General features: G+C 44.5%; 1 protein-coding gene and 1 long non-coding RNA gene across 4 annotated transcripts in view; one reads left to right on the plus strand and one right to left on the minus strand.

Annotated features, from left to right (window-relative positions):
* The window catches only part of LOC110977422 (midnolin-B-like), a 54,776-nt gene that overhangs the window by 25,110 nt on the left and 2,863 nt on the right, over positions 1-26,803 (plus strand). The window contains exons 2-7 of the mRNA XM_087144065.1: positions 5,749-6,214; positions 10,918-11,005; positions 11,722-11,778; positions 24,822-25,049; positions 25,416-25,656; positions 26,289-26,528. Of these exons, the coding sequence (XP_087000191.1) occupies positions 5,967-6,214; positions 10,918-11,005; positions 11,722-11,778; positions 24,822-25,049; positions 25,416-25,656; positions 26,289-26,528 (1,102 nt within the window). The 5' untranslated portion in view covers positions 5,749-5,966. The remainder of the gene's footprint in view (positions 1-5,748; positions 6,215-10,917; positions 11,006-11,721; positions 11,779-24,821; positions 25,050-25,415; positions 25,657-26,288; positions 26,529-26,803) is intronic.
* On the minus strand, positions 411-3,243 carry LOC110977452 (uncharacterized). Of its 3 annotated transcripts, none has more exons than XR_002597962.2 (3): positions 2,413-3,243; positions 2,004-2,089; positions 411-1,835 (listed from the first exon to the last, which is right to left on the minus strand). It is a non-coding gene; the product is annotated as an uncharacterized LOC110977452 (long non-coding RNA). The 3 variants fall into 3 exon arrangements; XR_002597960.2 differs by having other exon boundaries at positions 2,604-3,240; XR_002597961.2 differs by lacking the exon at positions 2,413-3,243 and adding an exon at positions 2,207-2,345.

A 26,803-nucleotide genomic window follows, 5' to 3' on the forward strand; every position in this document is an offset into this window, starting at 1 on the left:
CCTCACCAATGTGAGCACATTACATCCGTCTGAGTTGCTCCCAGAAAATGATTGACAAAAGAGAGCACTCTGATGTAAAATTCAACTTTATGTATGATCTACAAGAGAATTAACAACAGACAAAATTCAGTCTGTGAAGATGTGAAGAACTGTTGAATGCACGAACGGATCACTGTGATTGTCTTTCATGTACATTTTCGCAGAATACGGTTGTTTCACAATAGTGCACCTCCAAGAGTTTGCAGCGCTATGGCCAATCACAATGCGCGAAATTTGTCGACCCAATGCACGTTTCAAAAGGGTCGACAGATTTCGCGCGTTGTGATTGGTCAACGCGTTACAAACTCTTGGAGGCGCACTCTTGTGAATCGACCGTATTGGGCGATAAACAATTCCAATTCAGCCCACAATTCACGATAATAATGCAAGACCTCTACTAGATTAGCTTTGGATATACCAAGCAAACCGTTAATTTCAAATACCCATAATAATTTCATTTTGGTCAATGATGGCTAGCATTCCGTATATCGTGACCTGCCTCGTCGCGTGAGAACAGCCTGCATGTCCTACCCCCAGCACTTTTTGCAAAAATTTGTCAGTTAACACTTTAACCAATCAATCATCTGTGTATTCATTCTAATTGCTGTGATCCTTTATGGCAAGAAACGTCCCTTTAAGCGAACAAAACCAAGCTTATCATAACCCATTTTAAAATAACACCAATTACATGCAAATCCCGAACTGTCCCTAATTTTAGAGTGGCGCTCCAGAAGCGTCTTTGTAGTCAAATATAGATAAGTTCGGCCAAGTTTCAACCGTTTCCGGCTTTCAAAAGGAAGAATGAAGACAAGAAATACGGAACTCATCCCTTTCACGCGGGCGCGCCATTCATAATTCCGATTGTTGTTGCGCCATGAAAGTGAGATGGCTCAAGAAAGAGGGAAAAAAAAGCATGCAGCGAGAGGAGCTAGCAGGAGAGAATGCTCTCCCTATCATGACTGTAGCACACGGCCTTCCCCTTCTCCCCCCGATTTCTTTGAAGCGCACTGTGAAAGCAGAGACGGTTCCCAAGGCCCTCTCGACCGTTTCCGGTTGCCATGGCAGCGGAAGTCTTCCCTCATGACGTCATTGTCCGTTGCTAGGCAGTCCGTGGTCCATTAGCTCTGGGGCAGAGTGAGTCATTCTTGGGTAATATGAATACCGTTGGTTCTTCGCTGAATGGACAGTACAACGGGACGCTCCGTTCACCTTAAATCGTTGCAGGGTTCTTAGAGAAAAAAAATGTTCCAATTAGCAATTTTCTGGTGACAAACTGTTTCTAATCTTTCTCGAACGGAAGACCAATGTTTTACTCATGATTGCATGTTCCGAGAATTTAGTGTTGTAGTTCATTAAATTTCTTTGAACAGAACGGTTTTCCAGCGATATAGTTATGCAACCGCAAGATCGAATCTGTCCTTTGCTTGTGTCGAGCGTGAACGATGACAATAATATTTCAACCTTTTGAGCATATTTGCGAAAAATCCACTTCCACTGAGAAATTATCTTTGTAATTAATAAAAGTGGTGACGTGCAATTTTCCGAGTAGTTATTAATGTCAACACCGCCCAGTGTGCGACCGGTTACTTTGCTCGCTTAGTATGGACAATCTCACAGCATTAGGCATAAACTACATCGGATATTAGACTGGGGAAGGTAAACACCAGAAGGAAGGAGATTCAAATGTGCTCCTGATTTGAACTGGTGATGGTTGGTTAATTTGGTCATGTTGGTGCGCCATTATGCAGCTATCATCTTCGACACGCATGACATGTATTGCTCTGTGCTGAAGAAACCTGTAGAGAGGAGACAATGAGAAGAAGTTACAGTTTTGGAGGTGGGAAAAAAAAAACATCAGAGGAATATTCTGTGTAAAACCCACGGAATTAGGTGGGGACTGAAAACCAAATCCACTTTTAGACCGAGCTGGGAATCGAACCCGGACCACTTGATGAATGACTTACGACATTGCTGGTTCGAACGGTTGCTGCGTGGCAGATGCATTCAGGTTTCACCTCAAGGCAGGGGTATCCGACAATGACACTTTTTTCTGAAATAACCAGGCACAGGTTAGCCATCAGTTAGCGTATATAGACACGGGTTATAATAACTTCATTAGCTGCGTTACTGGATTAGTACGTCGATTGTCAGTGGGCGATGCTGTTACCTGTCTCCGAATTTCCAAGAATATTCCTCTATTTATTATTGACGAGCTTTAACTAGTTTGCTCCCTGGTCTGAGCTTCGTCCTTGTACAGAGTAAAATTATACCATCATCAGGAAACGTGCACGGGGAATCATTTCATAAGTCTAAACACGCATGCCTCACCCACGAACAGTTGGCTTTATTCAATCTTTTGTTGTTGGCCCGTACCTGTTTTCCTTATGACATACGCGTTGGGTCGAGGTCTCAGACTGGATGTGGAGTCTAGCTACCTGGCCGGTGTAAAACGGCCAAAGCAAAACCGATAGAATGGCGACAGCTGTTCCGTGATTCGGTGCACATTCCCAATCGGGGTAGTTTGGCAGCAAACATGGCAGTATATTTTTTTACAAGCAACTTACCCTGGTCAAGGCTACGTCTTCAGTACAGACAGTACGCCGCTGTGTAATCTTAACGGACACGCCATTTCCAAAGACCGTGCCTTGCATCGTTCGTTTCTAGTGAACCCCAGAACCGGTTGTTACTTGATACAGGTGGATGACTAACTAGCCTTGCCGTCATCATTGAAAGCTAGAGAATTCATTATGTTGATCTAATTCAACTGCACATGATACGACTGTGTTCGGAATTATATCTCAAATGACTTTTTCCCTGTATCATACAAAATCATGTTGTAAATAAAAGTGCTGATGGTTTACGATAAATGTATGGTTATGATTCCCTAGAGACTGCTCGTCCATAATCTCAAAGGACAATACCCAAAGCAGTACATACCCAAGTCCGATTTTAGTTGAAGGACTGAAGAGGTTTCTTTTTCCACCTCGCTTGACATTTTTATTACATTAGCCTGCTTTCGACGTCTTGATTTGTTTGCACACTGTTTTGGTTGAAACTTCATCAACACGATTTGAAATACGGATCATGTGTTCTAACAGAAAGTGGGTGGGGACACCGAATCAGAAGATAGTTTACAGTTTTTATTGCCGTCAGTTTATGCCCAATTATTTTGGTGTTACTGGATTTCATGGTATTTGATGACGCAGTGTCACCAGTGAACCGTCAAACAAAACCTCCAGACAACGCAACAACACCGACAACAACGTTTTGGTTGTTTAAAAAGGCAAATATTTCTCTTCCACGGAAAGATGACGAGTTTTTTTTTGGGGGGGGACTTGCAGAGACTGAGCGGAGCCCGATTAAATGCACCTCATGCATATGCCGTACCTCACCGTGTGTCGACCAGTACAGAAACAAGCGTAGCTTTGCATGTATTGTACAGTACGGTGTACATGTACATGTACTGTACATGTACATGTACAATACATGTATGTACTGTACATGTACATGTACACTACATGTGCTCACTAGATAGACATCGACCACACAATGCACACCGCACTATTTACATTCTTTGAGCAGAGAGCGAGGGGGTGGTGCCTTGCTGTGACGTCATAGCAACTAGGCGGACGGACGCCGAACAATAACACTGAATTCAGACGGGTTCATTATCTAGCAGGGGAGGATTTTTTAAGGTTACCTTGGCAGGGAGAGAGGGACTGGTGCCTTTCCCACTCGAAAAAAAAAACTCGCCTTTTGAACATACGGCGCACCTGTGTTTGAATTCACCCAATTAAAAAAAATGTATGTCCAGTACAGTACTATTTTGAAACCTCCAAGTGTTACTTTATAAAAATTATACCTGCTTGTTGAACGGTGTTGAAGAACAGCTCAATAAGAAGTGTAAAAAGTTTTTCTTAATTTTAAAAATAAGCAAAATGAGAGTTTCTATGGACTGCTTTATTCTGTCACGACTTTTTAGCAATGGCTTGAATTGGTACATAAGAAAGAGGTGTTTAAACTGGTAGATAACATCCTTATGTATCCAAAACGTCACCGAAGCTATTATTGTTAACGACACTAATGCCCACTCCGCCGTCTTTAAAGGAGCAATATCACCTTTGATTATTTATGTATAAAAGTGTCTTTCAAAAAACACAGCCTTACCTGAAGTAAAACAAGAATTGGCACAACGTGCTGTAAAGTGCTCCGTCTTTTTCATTAAATGTTTAAAGATAACAAAGATGTGCCACTTGGCTTGTGTAACTTCTGTGTTCTCTGGAATGAAACCCTGGATTCCTTTTCTGCTTGGCTGTACCTTTTTTATCACAGTGAGACTAAATTCACTCTGTTAACTACAAAAACATAGCCTAGGCAACTTAGTTCATTCCAAAGGAACCGTAAATGCTCGCGAGCAAAGTTTGTTCAATCTTTATTTGCGAAAAAGATACTATGCTTTTTGATTGGTTGACAGCTGTCAGCTGACTCTGTCGCCTTTGGCAGATGCCTGCTGATTGGCGTAGACCTGCGGATCAGCGTATTAGATGTCTCTGTAAAAAGTATCTCTGAATTTGTATGCTAATTTAATGGCTATATAGCTGAAACAGTGTACCAGGCAACTTACAGTGAAGTGTTTGTTAGAATATCGGATTGAAAAAGCCTGGAAAAGGAATTCATGCCATTGGAAATTTGATCTTTATTCAATTGATAAGATTTTACTGTGCATTGCGATTTCAGTTAGTGTGACTAAATATTCAATTTTTTTTAAGTAAGAGATCATTTTTTAATAGGATCACAAATCCGGCTCTTTTGAGGTAGTTTTCAACAAAGTTACACAATTGTAAAGGAAATATGAAGACATTCCTCGCCATGGTCTGACTGCAAGTTGTTTTATCCGCCTCTCTGGGCTTTTCCTGGAATCTGTAAAAACGCCGGGAGTCACGATGGAAACTTTTGTATCTTTTCTTCGTCCCAGTTTCTGACAGATGCATGCACAGAAGCCGACCGTATGAGCATGCATAAATATGACAGCGAAGTATTTACAGCCAGTTACTAAATTTGGCAGCGACTTTCAGAATTATAGGGATGTTAAAATATCCAAATAGTGAGCGGTCCAGTCAGCTCGTCCGCCTGGGTCTGAATTTGCAATCCACCCTTTAATATGAGACCGTAAAGTCCTATTTGTACTTACACAATACACCCTGAAGTTACTTTTGACAATTGGCATATTGCCCTTTGGAAGAAAAGGCGCTTTAACAGTCCTTGCTTTGTTTATTGTCATTTATGGCAACAAGTTCAGTGCATGTATTTCCTCCTTGGCCTGTCTGTTATTAAATTACTACCATGAGAGAAAGTAACAAATCTCCTTACAATGTGTCGTTTGTGTCACGAGCTGTCCCTGGAATACGTGATTTGTAGCAGTTGGCATTTACTACATGTACGTGACACCCCTAAGCGACAAGAGATGGAAGAGTCTAAGTTTCCCATTGGCGGCTGTTGACCTTAAGAGCGCAATTATGTATGTGACCCTCCCACTTACATGACCCTGTACCGAGTTTATTTCATCGTCGCGTACGAAGCAATTCATTCATTGAGAGCGTTCGCTCAGCATTCGTACGGACTGGCCCTTCCGTACCGTTCGCCACACAGTGTGCCTTATTTATCTCCGTACACTGTTTGACAGTTCTCTCCTCTGTAACATTTTTGCAGCAATTTACAAGTGATACTGAGCTCTCTTTGTGAGGGTTCTCTGGCACTCAAAGCACACCCACGATGAATCAACTCTAGCAAGCTGCGTCCTCGTCGTCCGGCCCGGCAGCCCGGCGTGTATTGACCGTGCGTGGTGCGGTGACGCAAAGCGGGTCAGTTCAGTTCTCTTGCACGGCTGTATATCACAGCAAGTGACCACTTCACGAGAAGGTCCATTCATGCCACACACGATCTACCCCGAAGATCCCTGCTCAGGTCCAGCTACCATGGCTGTCAACCTCGGTATGGAAGCTCCTACCTCCACCAGCTCAAACCATGGATTACTGACCGTGCATATCCACCCAACCACCGGTGGCAGGTTTACCGTGGAAATACCCCGGCACGCATCGGTTGATGTGCTCAAGACCAAAATTTCCAAGCAACTTCGAATAGCCAAGGAAAGGCTAACACTGCTGCACCGTGAAACGTGAGTATTGTTCATTTACCAGACAAGGTAGACGCTTTTGCAAACAATGCGTCTACGACTATACGTGCGTATAAAGTTTGATGTAAAGTAATGCATGCGATGTGTTTTCCCAATGATACTTTTTTTTCCGATATGTGCTGAAAGACCCAGCAATGCCCAGAGTGAGGTAGTTAGGGTACTTGGTGCCTCTGCACTGTTCGTGCTGCGATGCATATTCATCATTCGTGTCCGCACGCACTCACGTAGAGCGTAGAGCATTGTGTAAGTGTCCATGCTCGTAGCTCGGCACTGTTTGTATTGGAGGTACGGGACACTTGCAAAATGCCATCAGTACTTGTACATGGTACATGTACATGGTACATGTACCCATACAGTAAAGCTCATTGTGTAGGACGTACACGTACATGTACACTATGGAGAGTGTGCACGTGTTAGAGCACAACACGGGTATGTTCTGTACATGTACGTGATCAGATGATGGAGCAAGTACAGTACATGTACTGTACATTGTACATGTATGACGTGAAAGGGCAGTACTGTGCATGTAGGTCTACCAGTAAAATGATATTGGAGTAGCACAGTTGTAACAAGATGCCGTCAATAACAGGACCATTACCTGTTAAGTTCTGCCTTCCGCTGTTGCATTTCTGTTGTATGTTTCTGAACGGTTGACATGGTTTAGGGCTCAAAAGCTCAAGCCTTCAAGGAAGATTTCATTTACTTTTTATAACCTGTGTTTCAAGGAAATGTTTTAACTAATTGTGACTGTTAGACCTACCATTGAATAATTTCGTATAGCCGATTCAACTTTTTAATCAGGCTAATTTTTATTTGAAATGTGAACTTTAATAGTTCACATTTTCCCGATTGCCGGTTATTATTGTGTGATGACAAAAAGTCCTTCAAGTGCCAGTACTAACACATGCACGAGTCGATTAATGTGACCTTAATACTTTGACACACTTTATGTACATGTATGATGTAATGAGATGTTTGTAAATGTAGCATTCAGAAGAACTGATTTGCAGATCATTGTTTGGAAGACTGCAGCATTGCGATCCTATCACAAAATTCAGAAATCGTTTTGGCGGTGAAATCTGGAGATGAAGCCTATGCGACGTGTGCCTTGTGCATGCAGTTTACTGGGGGCTCCGTTGCGCGTGCGCGGTGACCTCGGCCCATTCAGTCATTCCGAACCGTACCGGTGGCCGATTGCCAAAAGCAAAGATCTATAGATCGAGCGATGGTCATGTGTTTTTTTTTCCACTCTCCTGTGGATGAATGAGATGAGACAGCGAGAGCGGACTGCGGATGCAAGCGGTTGGTATTGATGAGGAGATGAGTCCGGAGACTGTCATCCCGCGCTGTGCAGTGTTTCCTGATGAGGCACCGCTGAGTAACCTCAACTCATTCTCTCTTAATGTGGTCGATGGCCTGCTGTGTCCAAGTCACCTTGTTGGTTTCACTAACCATGGATTCAATGAAAAGACAGTGAACCTAGGTCTTTGAATCTCCATATATTCTGAAGAGTTGGACACCCCCCCCCCTTCCAAGTTTAAAGTGACGAGGTCAGATGTAAACTGCGTGATGGAATTAATGCGGGTCGTACTGCGTTTTCCTCATGTCAGCACTTGCAATAAACGGGGAACTCGGGATCATGTTTCAAGTGCATATTTGGTAGTGAATGGGATGAGGAAATCACGCATGCTCTGCAGTACAGTGAGCCTATAAAGCCAGTGACCCATGATGTTAACTTCCAGGATTCTGAGGTCAAACCAAAGCTTTAGGGTCTCCAGATTTCCAGATATGCCAAAATAAACTCACACACTTTCACCCCATGTTCGTATCCCTAAAAAAAATCCCCCGGACTGCAGTCTGACGTGCAGCGCAAGTTGACATTAGAGAAAGGTCGTGAACACTGACCCTTGAACCTCGTCGCTGCCTGCGAAAACCGGGGGGATCCCAGCCTCCATGCAGTAAACAGGTAGTCTCATCGTGTCAGAGCTAGGGGCTTATTGAACTTATTAGAGGAAATTGACACTGGGGTTAGAGTGTCGTTGGTGTCGGGTGGCCCGTGTCAAATTAGAGCCTTTCCAGAAAGTGTCGCTACGCCAGGATTTTAGAAATACGGGAACCTTGGGTGCCTGCTCCACCCCCTCAATAATGTTTAAAGGTCAGCCGTGATAACATTATCTTCCAAAGGTTCCAAAGTTTCTTGTGTCGTTGATGCTCCGGGAGTGTGCCGTGTAGCCGTTTTGAAACGGCAAATCGTTCATGGTAGTGCTGACATTAAAAAGAAAGACCCGGAAATTAAATGATTTTTTTTCCATTCCAAGTCGCCATTACACGAATTTCCAGTCACAGGGGATTTTAAACTTCCAATCGGCCCCCGTTTTACGTCGAGAGAACGGGCCAATGATAAGTCAAGCGCTGTATGCGGTCCTTTTTATGCCCTCGCTTCTGTCCCATCTCACATCATCGGCACAGCTCTCCTGGCCCACGTCATCCTGTTATGTAACCACACTACTGGTATATCTGTAATTCCTGTCCCGTGGTGACATCAATTCGCGTGAGGTATGCGGGGAACGGAAAAAACCCTCTTTTTCCTACCTCCGTGCTCATTCCAAACTGGCACGCAAGTTGGTTTTTCATGTTATGATGAGATAATGTGCAGTCGTATGCTCATTTGTTGATACATCCACGGACGGACGGGTTTTTTTTTTTGTTAATCGTACTTGAAAAATATATCCCGTATACTTTCCTCGCTGAGTTGAATACTAAAGTGAAGCTGGGGAGAGAATGCGTGCAGTATGTTTAGCCATGCGCGTATCTAGCTACACGCACGGAGATGAGTTTTAAAAATGGGTCCAGCGCCTGTATTTTTAGAGCGCGGTTTATCAGCTGCGAACGCGGGAAATCCGCATTTGTTGCTGCAAAAACACATCTCGCTATCACTGGTCCGTAAGCCTTTCCTTTGGAAGGACCACAAATGCAACTAGTCGTCCTTGAAATAGGTCATGATAGATCAACTTGAGATTGAGCAAATGGAAAAAATCGAAAAAGAACAGGATTTGAACTTGCAGCCCAGCATTATTAACTGTACTTGTATATCAACCCTGCAATGCTGCATTATACCGAACAGAGCTACCGGTATCTTGCCTTTGTACACGTTTCTGTTGGCCGTCTGCTGTCTAGTTGTCAGTATTGTAAATGAGTTCAAAAGGTTTTAAGTAGGCCGTGTCGTGGATGACTTACGTTCCCGGAAAGTGTTTGATTAAACTTTGAAGGCCGTTTCGCGTACATGGTGCATGTGGGGGTGGTGCATCAGACAGCATTTTCGCAGTTACACATGCATGGGACAATATTACCCATAAACGCACAGGGTCTATAATCATGGTGGTCGTCTGTGCGTTGGATTGTGAGACCTGCATTACCGACAGTAAAACGTGGCTCTCCAATTTTTCATTCTGTCATCCATATTAAAGGGAGAGAGTTTTTTTTCAGCTCCTGTTGTTCACAACCTCCCACCACTAGTGTCTGTTGAAAAGACATTCGGAGAGTGCCGCAGCCTTGTGTCAGACCAGTGTAATTGAATCAAACTTGAGGCCTGTTTATTTGGGGCCAGGGCCACTTTTGAGGTCAGTTTGTTTCACGCGGATCGGGATTGCTATCAGTGATCCGCCGTTGGTTCACTGGCACCAAAATTCGCCTATTGAATGGAGCGAACCAGCGATGGGATTACTGATCGAGATCCGTGTGAAACAAACGCGGCCTTTGTTTCACACGGATCCGGATCGCGATCAGTGATCCCAAAGCTGGTTCACGCCATCCATTACCCAGGATCTGGCGTTAGTGAACCAACTTCGACTCACTGATCGCGATCCGGATCCGCGCGAAACAATCGGGCCTTTTTTGTTTCATGCAAATCCAGATCTTGATCAGTGACCCGTCGTTGGTTCACAGACACCAGAACTCGTGGAATGGATGGAGCGAACCAGCCTTGGAGCTTCTGATAGAGATCCCGATCCGTGTGAAGCAAATACGAGATTTCTTTCAGATTCCGAATTCCCAACAGACGAGCGTCCAGAAACGACCGGATTTGGGGTGGCTGATCCCCGCTGAGTTTCAAATCCATTGTCTGGCTCGCTGCTTTGAGTCAGGAGCCAGCACAAGGAACTGAACATTAAAAAAAAAAAGAGCTTCGGGGCCCCGTTTCCCCGCTTTTGAGGGGTCGAGGCCAGTCGGTCGACCCAATAAACCGTGTGCACTGACCGCGAACCATGATCCAACATTCCACGCAGTTCACCTCGTCAAATGTCGCAACCACAAAAGCGAATAGTCATGGATTTCCTGCCGTCACTTGCCAAAGCGTATAATAGCAATGCAGTCCGAGAGTATGCGTAGGACAATAATACCCTTGTGTTCATCAAAATTTTATGAATGTTTGATGATAAACGACAGCTGGGATTTTTTCAGCCGTCAAAAGCAGCAGAATTTGACATTTTCCAAATCCCAAGCGACAATGTATTATTCATAGACGTAATAATGAAGTGTGCACTGTTCACCAAACTTTACATCACGATCAGACTCGCAGTTTAGCCTCGGGGATGCTGGAATTTCCTTACCAGCAGGGTGCCTGCCATTCATTCCAATTCATGCATGCTGACAATTTGCTATGGTTTTTTCCCCTCGGTTCTTTCCAGGCATCTCAAGCGCGGGACGCTTGAGGAGAACCTCGTCACGGACGGCAGCAAACTAACGCTTCTTCCATTGGTTGAAAGTGGGCTTGTGGTAAGTGTTGCTATGGTAACTCTGTCGTCACACAAATACAGCGCCCTGTGCACCAGGCTGATAATGCGAAGTGCATGCTTTACGAGAAAGCTAACAAGTGTGCACTTGTACAGTTCCAGCTGTTGCATTGTAATCAGCAATACACGTGTTACTTCCCATGACATTTTCATTTTGCGTAAGATTTTAACAAGGGCCCCTGGATTTCCCAATAAAGCCTTGTATAACCGTTTGACCTTTCGTAGAAATTTCATTGCTTTAAAAGTGCAGAAAATGTTAAACGTCCTTGTTTGATATGATTTTCTCAACTCTTTTTTGTTGGGGGCGGGAGAGGATTTTTTGGAAGTATGTAATGCACTGTCCGTAGACTAATAAAGCTTCTTCTTCTGTATAAACTAAAAATATTGTGCGCCTTTTCATTTTTTCGATTTCTCTCAACTGAGAGATGTCGATAATGATATAAAGTGAATATACATATATATTTTTTCCAATCTTGCCTTTTATCATACACCTCGATATTGCAATGCAGTTACCAGATGTTTTGGTGACTTGCGATAAAGCGTGTCAGGCCGCGCAGTGAAATCATGAAGATGACCAATGATTTTTATTTTCTCAGTCCATATGCAGCACCTGCCTGCCGGGTGATTGATGGCAAGTAACGATGTCGAAACCTGTATAATTACGCATTTTCTACACATTGTATTTTTATCATGATGCAGTCACAGCGACAAGACCAGACGCTAATGCAAGCTTTGCAAACTTTGAGCGAGACGCAGGTAAGACCGAGCTGGAGGACAGCTTCTCTTGTTAAAAACTAAATGGCCTGCCAACAATTGGGAAATGTGAGGTCAAATTCTAAGCAACGAGAGTTTGATATGCTGAGGGTTTTTAATGGTGCCGTGACTTTCACCGTTTTCGTCTGTGACACTTTTTTGTCGAGCGATTGGTCGGATGGGGGTCGTATCTTGAGCTCACATCTCCACTGACCAAATAATGGAGATGAAGTGTGCAGCACACCGCTTTGCAATATCCACGATGCAACTAGTAACCCCGTAATGAATGACTCCCGCTCCAGAATTGTTGCCAGTCCAAGTCAGGTCATAAGTCAGAGCTGGTAGTTACAAGTTAAGTAACAAGTCCCTAGAAAATTACCGACTCGACCCCGATTCGAGTCCAAGTCACATCACTTGAGATCAACAACTCTGCCCAGCTCAGGCTGTGTCCGAAAACTTTTCGACCGAAGTAACACGTGTGCCGACAGGAGCCGCTGGCTCAGTAGCAGCAGCCACTTCCCATAGGTACGTGTATTGCTCAAAGCCGCAGCCACTTGATTGGGACATTGACGGAGGGAATCCGTTTAGGCTTTACTAAAGTCTGAATGTGAATACAGGAAAACCTAATTCTGGCGTTGTGTCGGGTCATAAGGTCGCTGGCCCCGTGAACTTTTTTTGGGGGGGGGGTTGAACTCTGAGACACAGTCTGGCAAGCTACACGTATGGCGTCAGCTTCCCTTCCAGAGATCTGTCGCTATTTTAGTTGGGAACTGCTGTGAAGCAACCCTCATTGCCAACGATTACCCATGATGCATAGGTAAAAAAAAAAAAGGTCGAGTCGGACCAAGGGCTATCCCAGCAAAGAATGAGTCACTGTACCTCCCATTCCGCTAGGGAACTGAACGGCTTTGCAATTACTCATTTCGCTGAAGTTGCCGGGCCTGGTTGTGTCCTCTGCAATCCGCTGGGGTATTCTTCTTCCGTTGTAGACGTCTAGGTACCTTTTCCGGTCTTTCCTTACCTGCAGTGAAATTCCTGGTTGAACTTGCTTAGAGAAAAGAGAGAACGGACACAAGTTTAAACACACAGGCCAAAGCCAACGACCTGTCATGAACATGTCGAGTCGCGCATAATATTTATCAGGCTGCAACTCACAATTATAATAGGTCCTGAAGCGGCTTATTTTTTTATTTCTCAGACATTAACTCTCTTGGTTAGAAGTTCATGGTCGAATTAATTTACTCATCGCTTGCAGTACATTCTTTTTTTCAATCACGCGCCCCATGTTGGATATCACAGATCGTCTTCTTAAGTTAAGACCTCTCTCATGAATTTGGCTCGTGACTTTATATAGCAAAGGTCACGCTGGCCTCTGCACGTTGGCAGTGACGGCTTGGTAGGATTTTCAAGATGCAGTTGAATCATTGTGGTGTGCCCGATTCACACGATCTAGTTGATCGTCATGTACATGCACAGTACGTTAAAAAATCGACGTGAACAAGGCAAACTTTGATTCCGTGCGCAGCATGCAATGCCTGCTGTCCCTTCTGTTTCAAAGTTCAAACTTGATGGCCTTTTGAGAAGTGTTGACTCACCTGTTGACTTCGCTTTGATGCTGTGAGGGATTAGTTGCTAAGTGTGGTTGTGACATAGAGATTTCATTTCTCTCGTCTCTGAACGCTTTCAACCCTGTGCGTGTAAAAACATCGTGTAATACCGTCCTGTAATGGACCACTGCAAGGTTTCGAATGCCTGGATGTTTTGACATTTTGACAGTCACGTTATGTATATTCTTTGAAACTGCTTTCCTGGAAATAAAATCTATAGTTTACTTGCAGTGGGAACTGCTGTCGCAACGTTGAGACCGAGTGTTTCGAAATGCTTCCACGCGTGTAGCGGTTTGCCCATCTGGTGCCGTATAAAACGAAAGCTTTACATACGATATTCGTGAAGCCATACTTAGAATTTCATGATGTGACGAACATACGGGATGTTCAGGTCCAAGAGGCGAGAATAATTTAATGAGGTAACCGATGGAATGTCACCTCATGAAATTACTTTGCACTTTTAGGGGACATCTTGACGCCAAAGATGGGGCGTGTCACGCCACTTCATGGGGCCGTGACCTCTCAAAACCAGCTTTGCGGTGGCCATTTTCTCGAGGCAAGTTTTGGAGGGTGTCCAGAAAGTTTGTATACATACAAACGCCCCCGCACCCAACCGTGGATGCCAAGTTCTATACTTCAGGCCTCCCATCTCGTTCGGAGCATGCTCCATCCAACTCCCACGCGCGTCGAGCCTGCCTACGCGCCACGAAGGGAACAATGCTGAACAATACAAGGTCGCGGCAGCCAGCCAAATCCTTTGTGTCACGTTACAACAATTGTCGTTTAAGTTTCCGAAGGACGAGGCGAGCTCTGGGGAAAAAAATTGTTTCACATCAATTGTTCGTCGAGAAAGGTGGCGGCTCACAGCAGATGGGCTTGTATATACGTTTTCTCTGCAACTTTCAAATGAATTCGAACAAAAGTTTGTCACAATTCATGACAGGACCCCACGCGTGACATACATGTAGTGATGGGCTCGTTTTTTTTTCCAAGGGCCCCTGAAATCGAACATACTTGGAAAAACCGAACGTGATGTTTGCAATTTCGGTTCACTGCAATTGCATTCTTTATGTTGGTGGTCATTAAAAAGGCACCAAGTGGCTTCGAGGGAACTCTGCGTTCTTGTCAGGCAGAAAAGATTGTCACACTCACTCATGACCACATTTCTCGACTTCATGTTCTGTGAGAGTACCCAAGGCACCCTGCGTATCCATCGTACAATGTACACGCACATGTACTGTACTCAGACACACGCTATCAACCCAGGCCAGCAGAACTCGTGATCAGAGTTTCCAAAGTTCAGCAAACATCGGTTCCCCTTTTTCAACGTACTTTCTTTTGAGGAAAAACAGGTCAGCACATTCGTAGGTGATCGGTAAAAAGATCAGAACCAACTGGCATCAGAAGTCGTTTTGGTGTTTTACTTTCGATTGGCGTTCTAATAAGTGTGTGGAAGTTTGGCCGATGTGAGGCTTGTTTTGTGGCACAGTTCTCTGGAAAAAAAACCAGCATGACTTTTTTTTCATTCGACCAGTTTAGTTTCATTTTCGTGACTCGGTCACTCCATGCAGATCTATTTCTTGCCTTGATTTTGCAGAGTTTTGAGTTTTTAAAGCATGATTCGAGGCTTTTGGAAATTACAGTTGTCGAGATTTCAAACTGTTTCCTGGATTTAGGGGCGAACGGGGAGGGATTTGCCTAAGAGTGGTTGACTCAACCAAAGTCCAACTTAATATTGTATTTGTTCAGCAGTAGGCCCACAGATACGGTGCAATGCATGCGTGTTGTGAAGTGGCCTTGGTAGGTTTCAGCGCGCACTCTAGGTTTGTTTGCAGAGCTGCGTGCCCTGCCTTTTCCTCAGGTAAATTTTCCCGGCTACATTCAGGATTTCCCCCACCCACGGATCAATACAGTTTTACACGAAGAAAAGAGTGCATTGTTTAACTTTGTCTGTGACTCTGGCCATAAGGGAGCTCGGGTCTTGGTTTTGTTTTTGGCTCCCAAACGACGCTACCAGCGACACAATAACGCACCCAAATCCCATGTTTGCCAGTCCCCAACTGGCCTCAGTCTTGTTTAAAGGCCGTGGCGCCTACCTCACTACCCAGCCCGGCCTGACGTGCAGCGCATGGTGCCGGTGGAACACACTGGTGTCGATCTCGAGTTAAGCCAGAAGCCACGCTGAACATCGCGTCACCCCTTGCATGATTCGCGTCCCTACGCCAAGCCGACCCGGCCGCCCGGACGCCGCAGCAGCCGTCACACAAAAGTTTCTTTGCGGAAAGTTTCGAACCATAATAATGACTGAGGATTTGTCAATATGCTGAATTGGCTCCAGCATGCCTATCAGTGGACGCCTTTCATGGAGTCCCAACGTCATTAATTTCTAAACAGTTGTCCTTGCTGGCAACTTGAGTTTTGAATGGAGAATAAACTGTCCGCCTGTGTACCCGGATTTGGGAATCTTGGGGGATTTATTTGTATTTAAAGTTTGCAATTTCCTTTATCAGGCATTGCCAACTCCACTGATATCGTTATCAATTCCTCATTGCTTATTCGCAGACATCTGTTACAAACAGATCAGTTTACCAGTCTTCCTTCTGTCTAGTCGGTTGATATTTAAGTCCCGTGTTTTCACCACATGGGGCCTCAGTTTAACACAAATAGGAAACGTGCTCCCAGTCGCCATTGTCTACAAATCTATGGTCCAGTTTGAGCTGATTAAAAAAGTCTGACACAGTTTCCTTCTGACTTCTTTTTTTTTTCCATCAGCGAAACATGTCCGGACGTAAATAGCAATGCAAATACCTCCCAAAGTCCATACCATATACCGGCACGATGGTGAAGGTTTCCCGAAGTTACAGGCAACCCACCCGCCCACGACCTTTCGTGAAAGCCGACAGTCACGCCAACCGATACATTGACATAGGAAATCAATGGCAACTGACCAGCAAGTTGACATGAGTGGGCTGCGCTCACAATGTTATGTTACACGCAGTAATGCTGCATTGTGTAACATGTTTACGTGTACAACATGCCAGGCCATGATGTACACGTACATGTACGTGCTGTGCCATGCACCAACAGACATGCTTTACTAACCCCTACTGGGTTCACGCCCCCACATTGAACCGGAGGCGAACCCCAGAAGCGACAAAATAAAAACACAAAATGACCCGAATGGAAGGAAATCATGGGATAAATTAAAGTTTTAACTGGGAGAACTTATACGCGTGGGACTGTCTCGTGATGTTGTGATCAGAGCATTTTATGTGTCCATTTATATTATTTTGAGATATAAATTCACCCAAGCGGATTTGCGTCATCGGCTTGGCCTGGTCTCCCTTCTTTCCGTCCAGCACTCTGTATTCAAACTTTTAAAAGTGCAGAGTTCAAGAGTGGTATTGACACCAATTGGCACGGCTGTCCTTCACGACTCACACATAGATTGCAAGAATTTTAAAGGTAATTTGACATATCACAGCCATAAAAAGAACTGTTATGAAATGTCGGACACGGCGTTTTAGCCTCGTCGATTCGAGGACATGGCATTAAGCACTGACGACCTGTACACTTCCTTAACAAGTTCCATGTTTCCTCTCTAATCTGATGTCCAATTATCGTGGGTATAACCGAAAGCAGCTGGCTTGTTCATAATGAGAGAGAGGTCGAAGTTTGTTTCTTCAAAATGCTCGTAAGGGATATGACGTCAGTATTGGTCGTGAAAAAGCACTTTTCGATTAAAAAGCTTTATAAGGATACCGCGCAAAAGGTGAAATGGTGCTAAATTTAGTTCTATTACACCATGAATTACACCAACTTATTCCAGTGATGTGATGTAATCTTGTAGTGGATGACCATTCGAATCATGTGACTTCACTATTTTTGACACACTGACCCAGGGTCTGACGTCTTATAATGATTAAGCCCTCTGACGCAGCGCAATGGGGGTGGAACCATTTGGGTGGTGTCAACTTGACTGCCGAATCTCAACCGCGTTACGTACGCTTGTGACGGCCAAACAATGCCTAGACTCCGCGTGAACTTAGATACATGCATATTCATAGTTGGTCGCGTCATTGCTGAACAGCCGTTGCTGCATGCCGCACACGTATCACAACACACGTGCATACCGATGTGCAAGGTGAACCACTCAATGACGTCATCCTGTACACAGCTCTGTCAAGACGTCCCGCATTTATAAAGAGATTCATGCGCGCGGGTTAGTTATTGTTTGCAGTGTAGAATAGCCTTTTCTGTGACGTTTCACTGTTTTGTTTTCTCGTTGATAAAGGTCCGGAATACTGTTGTTGTTTGTTCCGCAAGTAATTGATCCAAGTGGTTGTTTTCAAGTCTATATTTGGAAAATGACATTACTATGCACGGCCTCGCCAACTTTAGCACACTTTTCCAATGGAGCTAATTTTGGCGTTTTTCCACGGCGTGACATTTTGTAAAGGCCCCATCTCTTCTCAGCCAAGTCCCACGTGTTTCCACGTCGGTTTGTTTGTTGTTGCGTCTTGCTACTTTTATTTATTTATTTATTTGCGTTACGGTCCTCCAAATGTTAACTTAAAGCAGTCGTGGGTGAAAGGGGTCGGACCAATTTCTGCAAAGGTCGATTTTCAGAGATTGGCATTTAACTGACTAATAATATTTGGGTTCAGCAGTGACGACGAGGGTTCTCAGGGGTAATTTGGTGTTCTACCCCTTTTAAAGTCAAACCACATGCGGTATTCAGCGGCCTCTCACTTCAGCATTGCAAGTACCCGGGTCACATCACCCTTTTAGGTCGACGGTTTCTAGCATGACCGGGGGTTGAGTCTGGACCAAGTCACGTTTGTTGTTTGGCCCATAAGTGTTGACTTGGATCATTGTATCATTTTCCGTGATCCATTTCTAGAGTAAAAAAAAATCACGCAGTCCCATGTCCTCAAGCAAGTAAACAGATGTAGTAAGTAGGATTCGAACTAGTGACTTCTGGAACTGCATGGATTACTTGGTGCTCTAGCTGCTGACGTCAATGTATTCTGTTATTTGCGCAGTATTCATGAGGGCTTTGTCGACTTACACTCATTTGTGTTTACAGCGAACTATATTTGTATTTAATGTTTGAAAATTATCTTCGCCAAAATGTCGCCAAATCCCTCTCCACTCAATTTGGTTTCGTTCGTATGCAGAATCATGCAAATAAACAGGTGGCATTTTGTTGAACAAATTTGGTAACCGAAAAAAAATAAAGTTAAGAATTCGCCAACATTATTCTTTTTCTTTCCCCTTTGTACATTTAATTTTTTTTCAGAGCTGTAGGGAACTGGGAAGCCTGTGCTCTTACTTCTTGAGAGGACAAAGTTATAGTGTCCATTGTAGTCTATGCAGTTATAACAACACTGTTTTTTTCACTCAAGCTCAGAACTACTTTGTGACACGCACCGTTGTTAATTTTTGTAGCATAGTAGTATTGTACTTTGTTGAATTCTGGTGAAATTTAACTCCCTAAAGCATACCAGCCAAGAGATAGTCTATTCGTTTTTGTTTAACAACGTCGGGTTTCTGATTTCCGAAATTCCAAGCGTTTAAAGTCTTCACGTTAATCAAGTCCCCTCCACTTTAATCAAGCTATTTGACCCTGTAATCCTACACAGTTAAACAGGAAGTCGATCGAAACTTACATAGTTTCGATCTTACCTTACAAGTTTGTCATTCCTGGCGAACTTTTCCCAACCAAAACACGGCGTGGGAGGTACGCTCCCCCCCCCCCCGCCAGCTGTCAGGGACTTGGAAGGCCCTTCCCTTGTTATGTCCTCGGTATCCCGACCAAACTTTTTTCCATTTCAAAAGAAGAACTTGTTAATCCCCCCTCCCCCCAGGCGGGGGCTGGTCTTAAGAGGACGCTAAACCCCCTGTCGGCCAAGCTAGATAAGGTCATAGTTCACGACCGTGACCCAAGAGTACTGAGCAATACCATTGCGACGGGTAATGACGCACGCTGCCCGTCTGTCGCCCCTCGGTCATAGCAACATGAAGGCGGTAATGCCTTGTGGTTGCGAGGGTCGGTGGCATTTCAGCTTAGTCCGGGTGTTGCTATTGGGGTTAGATAGCCGATCTGTGGTATTGAAATGGGACGACACGACCCACAAGAATACGCCGAGTGTGGTTCTCCTGTCTCCCTGTGCCATTATGGCTGGTATACATGTACATGCAGGTAGATTTATGTGTGCAGAGGAGGTAAAACTTGGTAAAATTTCACAAGAAAAGTCACTTGAGTTTGAGACATGTAAGACGACAGAACCTTTGAACGGCGATATCCAACTGCAGCTGAGCGTGCGACATTTTGCGCGTTAATCCACCGCATACTTGTATCATGCGTTATTTCCATTGGTAGTCCTCCCCTGGAAAAAAAAATGTGTTGATCTATCTGAAAGATAAGCTTGATGAGAACTTGGTGCATTGAGTGCTGTTTTTATCGAAAATCGAAGTCTGGACTTTAATATTAACATACTTATGGCCTCTGTTTTGATCATGTTAACAAAAACGTGGCCCATCATGCCGATGTAGAGTATACATTTCGCCGAAGATCGCTCATTATTCAGAAGTGAGTATACGTAGTTGTTAAGCGGATCCCTATGCAGCTCTGGTGTCGAAACGCTGCAAGGATCCAAATGTAATCCGAACCGGACGCTGGAATTCCAACTGATTTTTGTCTTCTTCGAAAGGTCAAATATAATCTGAAGATGCGGGACGCTGCCGCAAGCAGGGAGAGCACGTAGCCGAGGAAACTGTCTTTTTTTTTTTTCTTCTTAACGTCTTCCGGCGCTCAGGGCAGTCCATAGTCCACTGTCGCTTGAATTGAGGGCTCCGGGTTTTAAGGCGCACGCGCGCAGGGAGGGGGAGATCTCGGTGCGAGAAGCGGGCGAAGTTTTTCATGAATGGGATTCTTTCCTTCCATCTCCCAGGGGGTGTGTGTGGGCGGGCTTGTAACTCTGCAAAGATACTAAGTGGCTTTCTTTTTTTTTTTGAACACCGATTTACTTTGAAATTACCTGCAATCCAGAGTGCTCATACACATGCGCTGTCCAAGCAATCTGGCCATGCTTCCCAGTCCCACGTAACAAGTCTTTTTATGCGTGTGATTGCCGCCCGTACTTTTATTGTGAAATGCACCTGTAAATTATATGTTAAAGTCCCTAGATCACAGGGTAGTTTTATGGCATGATATATAATAGGATTTTCAAGGAATGCGTTGCAGTTCTATATGCCGAAAGTTAAATTAAAATGAACGAATACCGACATGAATATGTAATGACGTTCAGAGATTACTTATAGAGTAAGCCATTTCCTGTTTGTTTTGACGGATATGCATCCATAATGTCCTATAGATGTATTTATACTTGTATGTAGTAATGTAATAATTGTTAAAGGCGTATTGCTACTGATGAATCAATTCACAAAACACAAGGTTATGTGCTGCCTCTTTAATTGAAATTCACAGGGGTCATTCTGTAAATTCGGTTCCAATTTTTGTGTCCATGTTACATGTGACATTTTGAATTTTGTAAGTTCAGAACACATTCTTAAATGTCCAAAGTGACTAGGTAATGCAGATCACCTGCCAAAGTCAATTTCAGCGATAAGTCCCATTTCAAATTACACAGGTCAGGTGTAACGGACTGGAAAATATCGCACTTGTCTTCGAACCCAAAATTCACCGAATGGCCAACTACTCTCGCCATCATTAAGAATGATTAGGATACATGTACATCCACTGATGTAAAACTGCCATGGGAGCACAGTTCCGAACTTAAGTTATGTGAAGTCGTGGATAGTAAAAATTTGCTTCTTGTCACAAATTGTGATTCGACCATAGCGACCGACCCACTCACTCAGCACTGTCTCTCAGTCTCACTACCAGCCTCGCTCGAGTTAGGTTTCACAGAGGAGTGTGCCCTTTGTGGGACACGCATCATCGTATTAGCATGCCCTCACCTTTCCCCGAGTCATTCTACAAAGAGCTCGAGATTTCTAGCGCCGTTTCCTCGGCTCCCTATGAATGCATTGCATCAAGAACGAAATAGACGGGCATTCGATATACAAGGCCCTTCTTGACGTCACTGCTGGTATCCGGGTTACCAGTTGGAGGATGGCGGTCCGCAGGACCCTTGGAATTCTTGGTAGGAATAAACGTGAACATGTTCCCCGTATTCATCGGCCCCTCTTCTTCAGCCACTTTTGACTTCTTATGCCTCAGTCTTCAGCCGAGCAAACTTGTGTTTGGCCTTCTTTTAAACAGGGTGAAGTTCAAGTACCAGAGGTATATCGAAAGCTAACTTCAAGGTGGAAGTATGCATGGGGGCGTTTCCAACTGTTTCCATTGACAAATCTTCGGGGGGGGATCTGCACGTGCACTCTTTACATGCACAATGAGAATCAGTTTTCAAGGTAACCGGGGCTGTGATGGATGTAAATGTATGGAATTCAATTTAGAGAAATCAGTCGGTTTGGACTGAATAGAAAGAACAGGCTTGCTCGTTTAACTCCACATAATGCACTTCTGCATCCTCATGCCAAGTGAGAGGATTGTGTCTGTGACAACAGCGAGGCGATTCATCATCATGATATCGGGATGTACCGCGCGCCGCCGAAACTGGGACGGCGGGGCAGATGATGCAGAGAGAACCGCATGCCTCGCGGTCTCCCCTGGTCACTTCCATTCACCGCCCTGAGGCACAGCTTAACATCCGCGTGCCGTGACGTCATTCCTCGGGCAGAACTCATTGATGCAGGCACGGATAGGTTACATGTACAAGTACATGTACATTCCCTACGGTCGCCCGCAAGCACAGAGCCGTAGCTGTGCGCGCAGAGGCGGCTGTCTACCGCACAGCCCGCTGATATTTCATGTCACAACCCCCGTCCCTGTTTCATCTTCATCTCTCTCTTAGCCCTTGATCAATCGCCATTGATGGGCAGTTCTGAGAAATCCTGCCCCGTTGCGTTCTCATCATTCCTCCGCGAAGGTTAATGAACTCATCTCCGGTGAAGTCTTGAAGAGGATGCTGATGAGGACGAGGAGGAAGGGACGAAGGGGTGAACGGCCTCAAAGGGGTCATTCTTCAGTTGGACATCTTCGAAAATTTATCGTTTAAATGGTCAAGGGCGAGATGTGTATATTTTTTCAAAATGTCTGACCTTTTTTTTTGGTCGACCACGGACATGTTTTCCAATCGGGGAATAACTTACCGTGCCTGGGACAAACGGAAAAAAATGGTGGCTATTAACGTTTCATTTAATCTCCTCCTAAAATAGCGTAGGTGTATCATAAAACACAAGTACCATTATTCAAGCACGCCGTAAAGAAACGTTTCAGCCTTCTTCTATGTCAGGAAGCATCCTAACGTCTAACTTCACTCCTCCCTCTCTGAAGTTCGAGTTAGGAAAAGCTGTTGACTAATTAGTTTTAAAATTGTAACTATGCTTCGGCGTCAACGCAAAATGCGTGGTTCCAGCTCTCCGCAGTAGCCGCTGCATGTACACGCACATGACATGGGCGGTAATATACCTGAGGCGGATTGTATAGAATCACAAACCAACCCATCTCCCCTTAATTGTGCCCTGTCCATGCTTACGACATGTCGCCAGCCCACCGGTATATTAACAATGAAATATTGATGGTTGGGATGTTGGCCAAAGTGTTCGCTCTGGAACTTTATGGTTCGAGTACTGGGTCCCCCCCCCCCAAACACACAAACCAATCTACTTTATTGGAAGAAAATAAATTGAAAATAAATCCCCCCTCTGAAAGAGACTAATTCATCGTTCAAATTGCAACGCCAAATCCTGCAGTGCAAACCCTCATTCCGACAATGCGAAGGCCCATATGGTGAGGGGGAAAATGGAGCTTCGATTCGCAGTTCTCCTCCGGCTCATACCAACCAGAGTGTTGGAATGACATTGAGACTTCCAAGCACCACCTGGCGAAAAGGTCGCGTATGACGTAGTATGAATGAGCGACTTGTCACTCGTGCCTGGTGGAAATCATATCTGTGGAACATGCCGCAGACATTAATTTTACGCCCGTTAGCAGGGAGCGTTTCTTCGGTCCCGCTTTTCAGTCTCTCCATGCCTTAATGTCGAGTGTGTGAAGTCTCTACGCTTGCTCTATTGCAGAGTTCATTTTCCATCGTTGATTTTTTTTTGGGGGGGGGAAGCAGTTGTTACCCATTTTTTCTCTCTTCCATGAAAATTTTGGTTTTGCAGAGTCAGCTGTTGGTGACGAACCTTTGGCATTTAGTGCGAAGTAAAAACAATCATTGGGCGTAGCTAAAAACAACTGTGCTTTGTAAATACACTGGCTCACGCGGTGGTTTGTTAGCATTCACACACCAAGAAAATTGGCGAATTCCGCCCGAACTCCGAGATGCCCATGAACTAGAGAACCCTACGTAAAATGACAAGCCCCATTCTTTGCGTGTAGGTTGTTCCAATGATCGGAAGAGGTCGTTGGGAATCGGTTTCGGCAAGCCTTGTTTTTTCTCTCTCTCTCTCTCTCTCTCTCTCTCTCTCTCTCTCTCTCTCTCTCTCTCTCTCTCTCTCCTCTCTCTCTCTCTCTCTCTCTCTCTCTCTCTCTCTCTCTCTCTCTCTCTCTCTCTCTCTCTCTCTCTCTCTCTCTCTCTGTCTCTCTCTTAAGTACAGCATTGCAGGCTTTTGAAATGTCAAAATGCACAGGTGTAGGACTTTACCCCGAGCAGTATCGGAATGCCCTTAACCAGCTACCGATAAGCTGTTTTTAAACGCATCACCAAATATAGTCATGTATTTTTGAGCCAACAACAACATTTTTATGCAGACAAAATAATACATCCACATGCATTGTAATGTCAAAGTGCGCTCGCTGTAATGAGTGCCTATATTATTAAATCGACTGATACGCCAGGCTCTAGCCTCTTTTAATCGTGTTCCACGTGCGTGACTCGTTGGGGGACAAACTGTTATCTATATAACAGCCAGTGTGACGACCTTTGGTTGACATTTAAAATGGAGCCAGATAGTTCGACCGGGGGGGGCTTCTGCTGCATGCACAGCGCGCGTTATCTGCTGATATTAGTGAACCGTCACTGCAATACAGATTTGATTGGAATCAGCTCTTGTCCTGATGATGAGAAGTTTTCCAGTGGCTGGTGGCTAATTACCTTTTCACTGAGGGTTGCCGGGGGGGGGCGCTGAGGATTGATTTAAAAATAATCAGAAGCACACTGACTTTTTCTCCGTTGGTAAAATGAATTTTGCCCTTCTCAATGTTGTCTTTGCTCTATAAGAGTCAAAACCCTGACCAAAACATGAATATCGCATTGAGGGCAAGAGGAATGAGGGGAAAGTATTGTGGATTCCATTCAAATATTTATGCTTCTTTTTTTCTTTTTTAAATCTCATTTTCCACAGGTGGATAATTTCCTCAATGGCAAGCAACCTTTGACCCTTGCTCTTCGACTTGGGAGTCACATGGTATATGTCCAGCTCCAGTTGGCTGGTACCCCAGGCCAACACAGCTTTCTCAACTGCCACAAAGCTGCCGCGCCCAGTCAACCAAAGCCAGTAGTCACTCATCACCAGGCCACGCCCACAGCATCCACCTGCCAATCACCACCTGTCAGCAAAGAATATCAGCCAGTAGGTGGAGCCTCTTTTTTTAAAATTAAAATAAGGCATGGCTAATAAAATGTATGCTGTTGGAATGAGCTGGCTTTTCAGAAGGCCCCATGAGTCATTTGTAATTGCACGGTTTCCCTGTCTGAAAATTTTTCTCGTTACTTTTTTCATGCGCCTATTTACTTGGCTGCACCTTAAGAAAATGAAAACTGTTTTGTAAGTTACAATGCTCAAGGCAAAAGCACTTTTACTTCGGTTGACAAAAGGAAGAATGTTAACGAAGCATTTAATACTACATAAATAAAGGCAGTGTCCCAGAAAGATTTTGTTTGTTTCTAACAAAAGGTCAAACAGTGACATGCAACTTGTGTGACTTTTTTCCTTCAGCCATGCCCTCAGTCGCAGTGCCCCCTCCACGGCAAGACGGCATGTATGGCACCCTCATTAGCCAACAGACCTCCGCAGCAGTACCCAAGCAATATACCGCCCTCGTCATGCGGCCACGCCCGACCGATGGCATCAGCGCCGTCACCATCCCCACCCTCTCCCCCGACCTGGCCTCGATCTGGGGCCTGCATCGATAGCGTCCATCAACATTCACCGGGAGTGTTCTCAGGAACCTTCTCAGGTGAGAGTTTCCCGCTGACATTTCAACCTTTTTTTCCTCCAGTTCATTTTTCTGTCTTTTTTTTTTTTCAACTTTGTCCCTCCTCGATGCATCTGGCTGCAGCTATGAGAGCTTATGCCACTCTTAAACTTTTAGTCAGTCTTTATCCCTTAAGTCTATTGATCTTTCTGGCACGGCTGTACACATCTTTTTCTTTTTTATCTGCTAAAAGGCTGAAGATGAACGTGAAGGGTGACTGCTTACGTATCAATGTTGGTATCAAAGCGGACTGGTCAGCTTGTGTTGTGGATCATCTTTTCTTTCCGTAACTCAGCCCTTTTAAAAATCCACCTGAGTTGGTGGAACATTCACTCTGAAATGGGAGATACTTAGTCAACCAAGTTTACTAGTCATTAGATCAGTTTAGATAATTTAGATATATGCCGAAAATGTGCTTTGAAATTGACCTTGGTTTGCATCCGGTGACCTCATTTAAATATTGTGGATCTGTGATCTTCACTGCAAAGCAAGTGAAATGGCACCTTCAAAATGTACATGTTTTGAGTATTATTCTTTTTTTTCCTTTTTTTTATGAGGACAGGGCTTTACATTTAGGATGTTACTATTGACCTCTGACCTTTATTTGCGCTTAGGTATCCTGAGTGCAGCGGTTCAGGATGGTCAAGGCAGGCCCAAGAAAGACATCAGTACCATTGCCCACATCTTGGGCGACCTCCTTCATGCTGCACCTCTCTACCGACAACATATCCATCAGCATCGGCGGCAGAGGGCGTCTTGTGCCCAGGCTCATCACGCTCAGAGAACAACAGGAAACAATGCTGCCCCAGCTAGTTCAGGAGGAGGTGTTCCAGTCAGACCTCAAACTCCACCCGGTATGCTTGCCAAACAACTTATTTTCATGTTCGTCTTTACTTGACATTGCGTGCATTGCGCCCTTAGAGTCAGCTTATGTTGAAGTTGCATTGTATAAGGCATTATTTATTAAAATTATCGAGGAATTGTAACAGATGTTGATGGAATTCCAGAAGTTGTTGAGCAAAGTTTCAGGGTTTGATTAAGAAGAGTCCTATGTCATTCTTTAGATTTAAACACAAAATTACAGGTTGTGAATATATGAGCAATATTTTACCACGGAGCATGTAGTCAC

Source organism: Acanthaster planci, linkage group LG12 (assembly GCF_054643075.1).
Source record: "Acanthaster planci isolate LZ-2023a linkage group LG12, COTS_SCS, whole genome shotgun sequence".
Taxonomy (NCBI): Eukaryota; Metazoa; Echinodermata; class Asteroidea; order Valvatida; family Acanthasteridae; genus Acanthaster; species Acanthaster planci.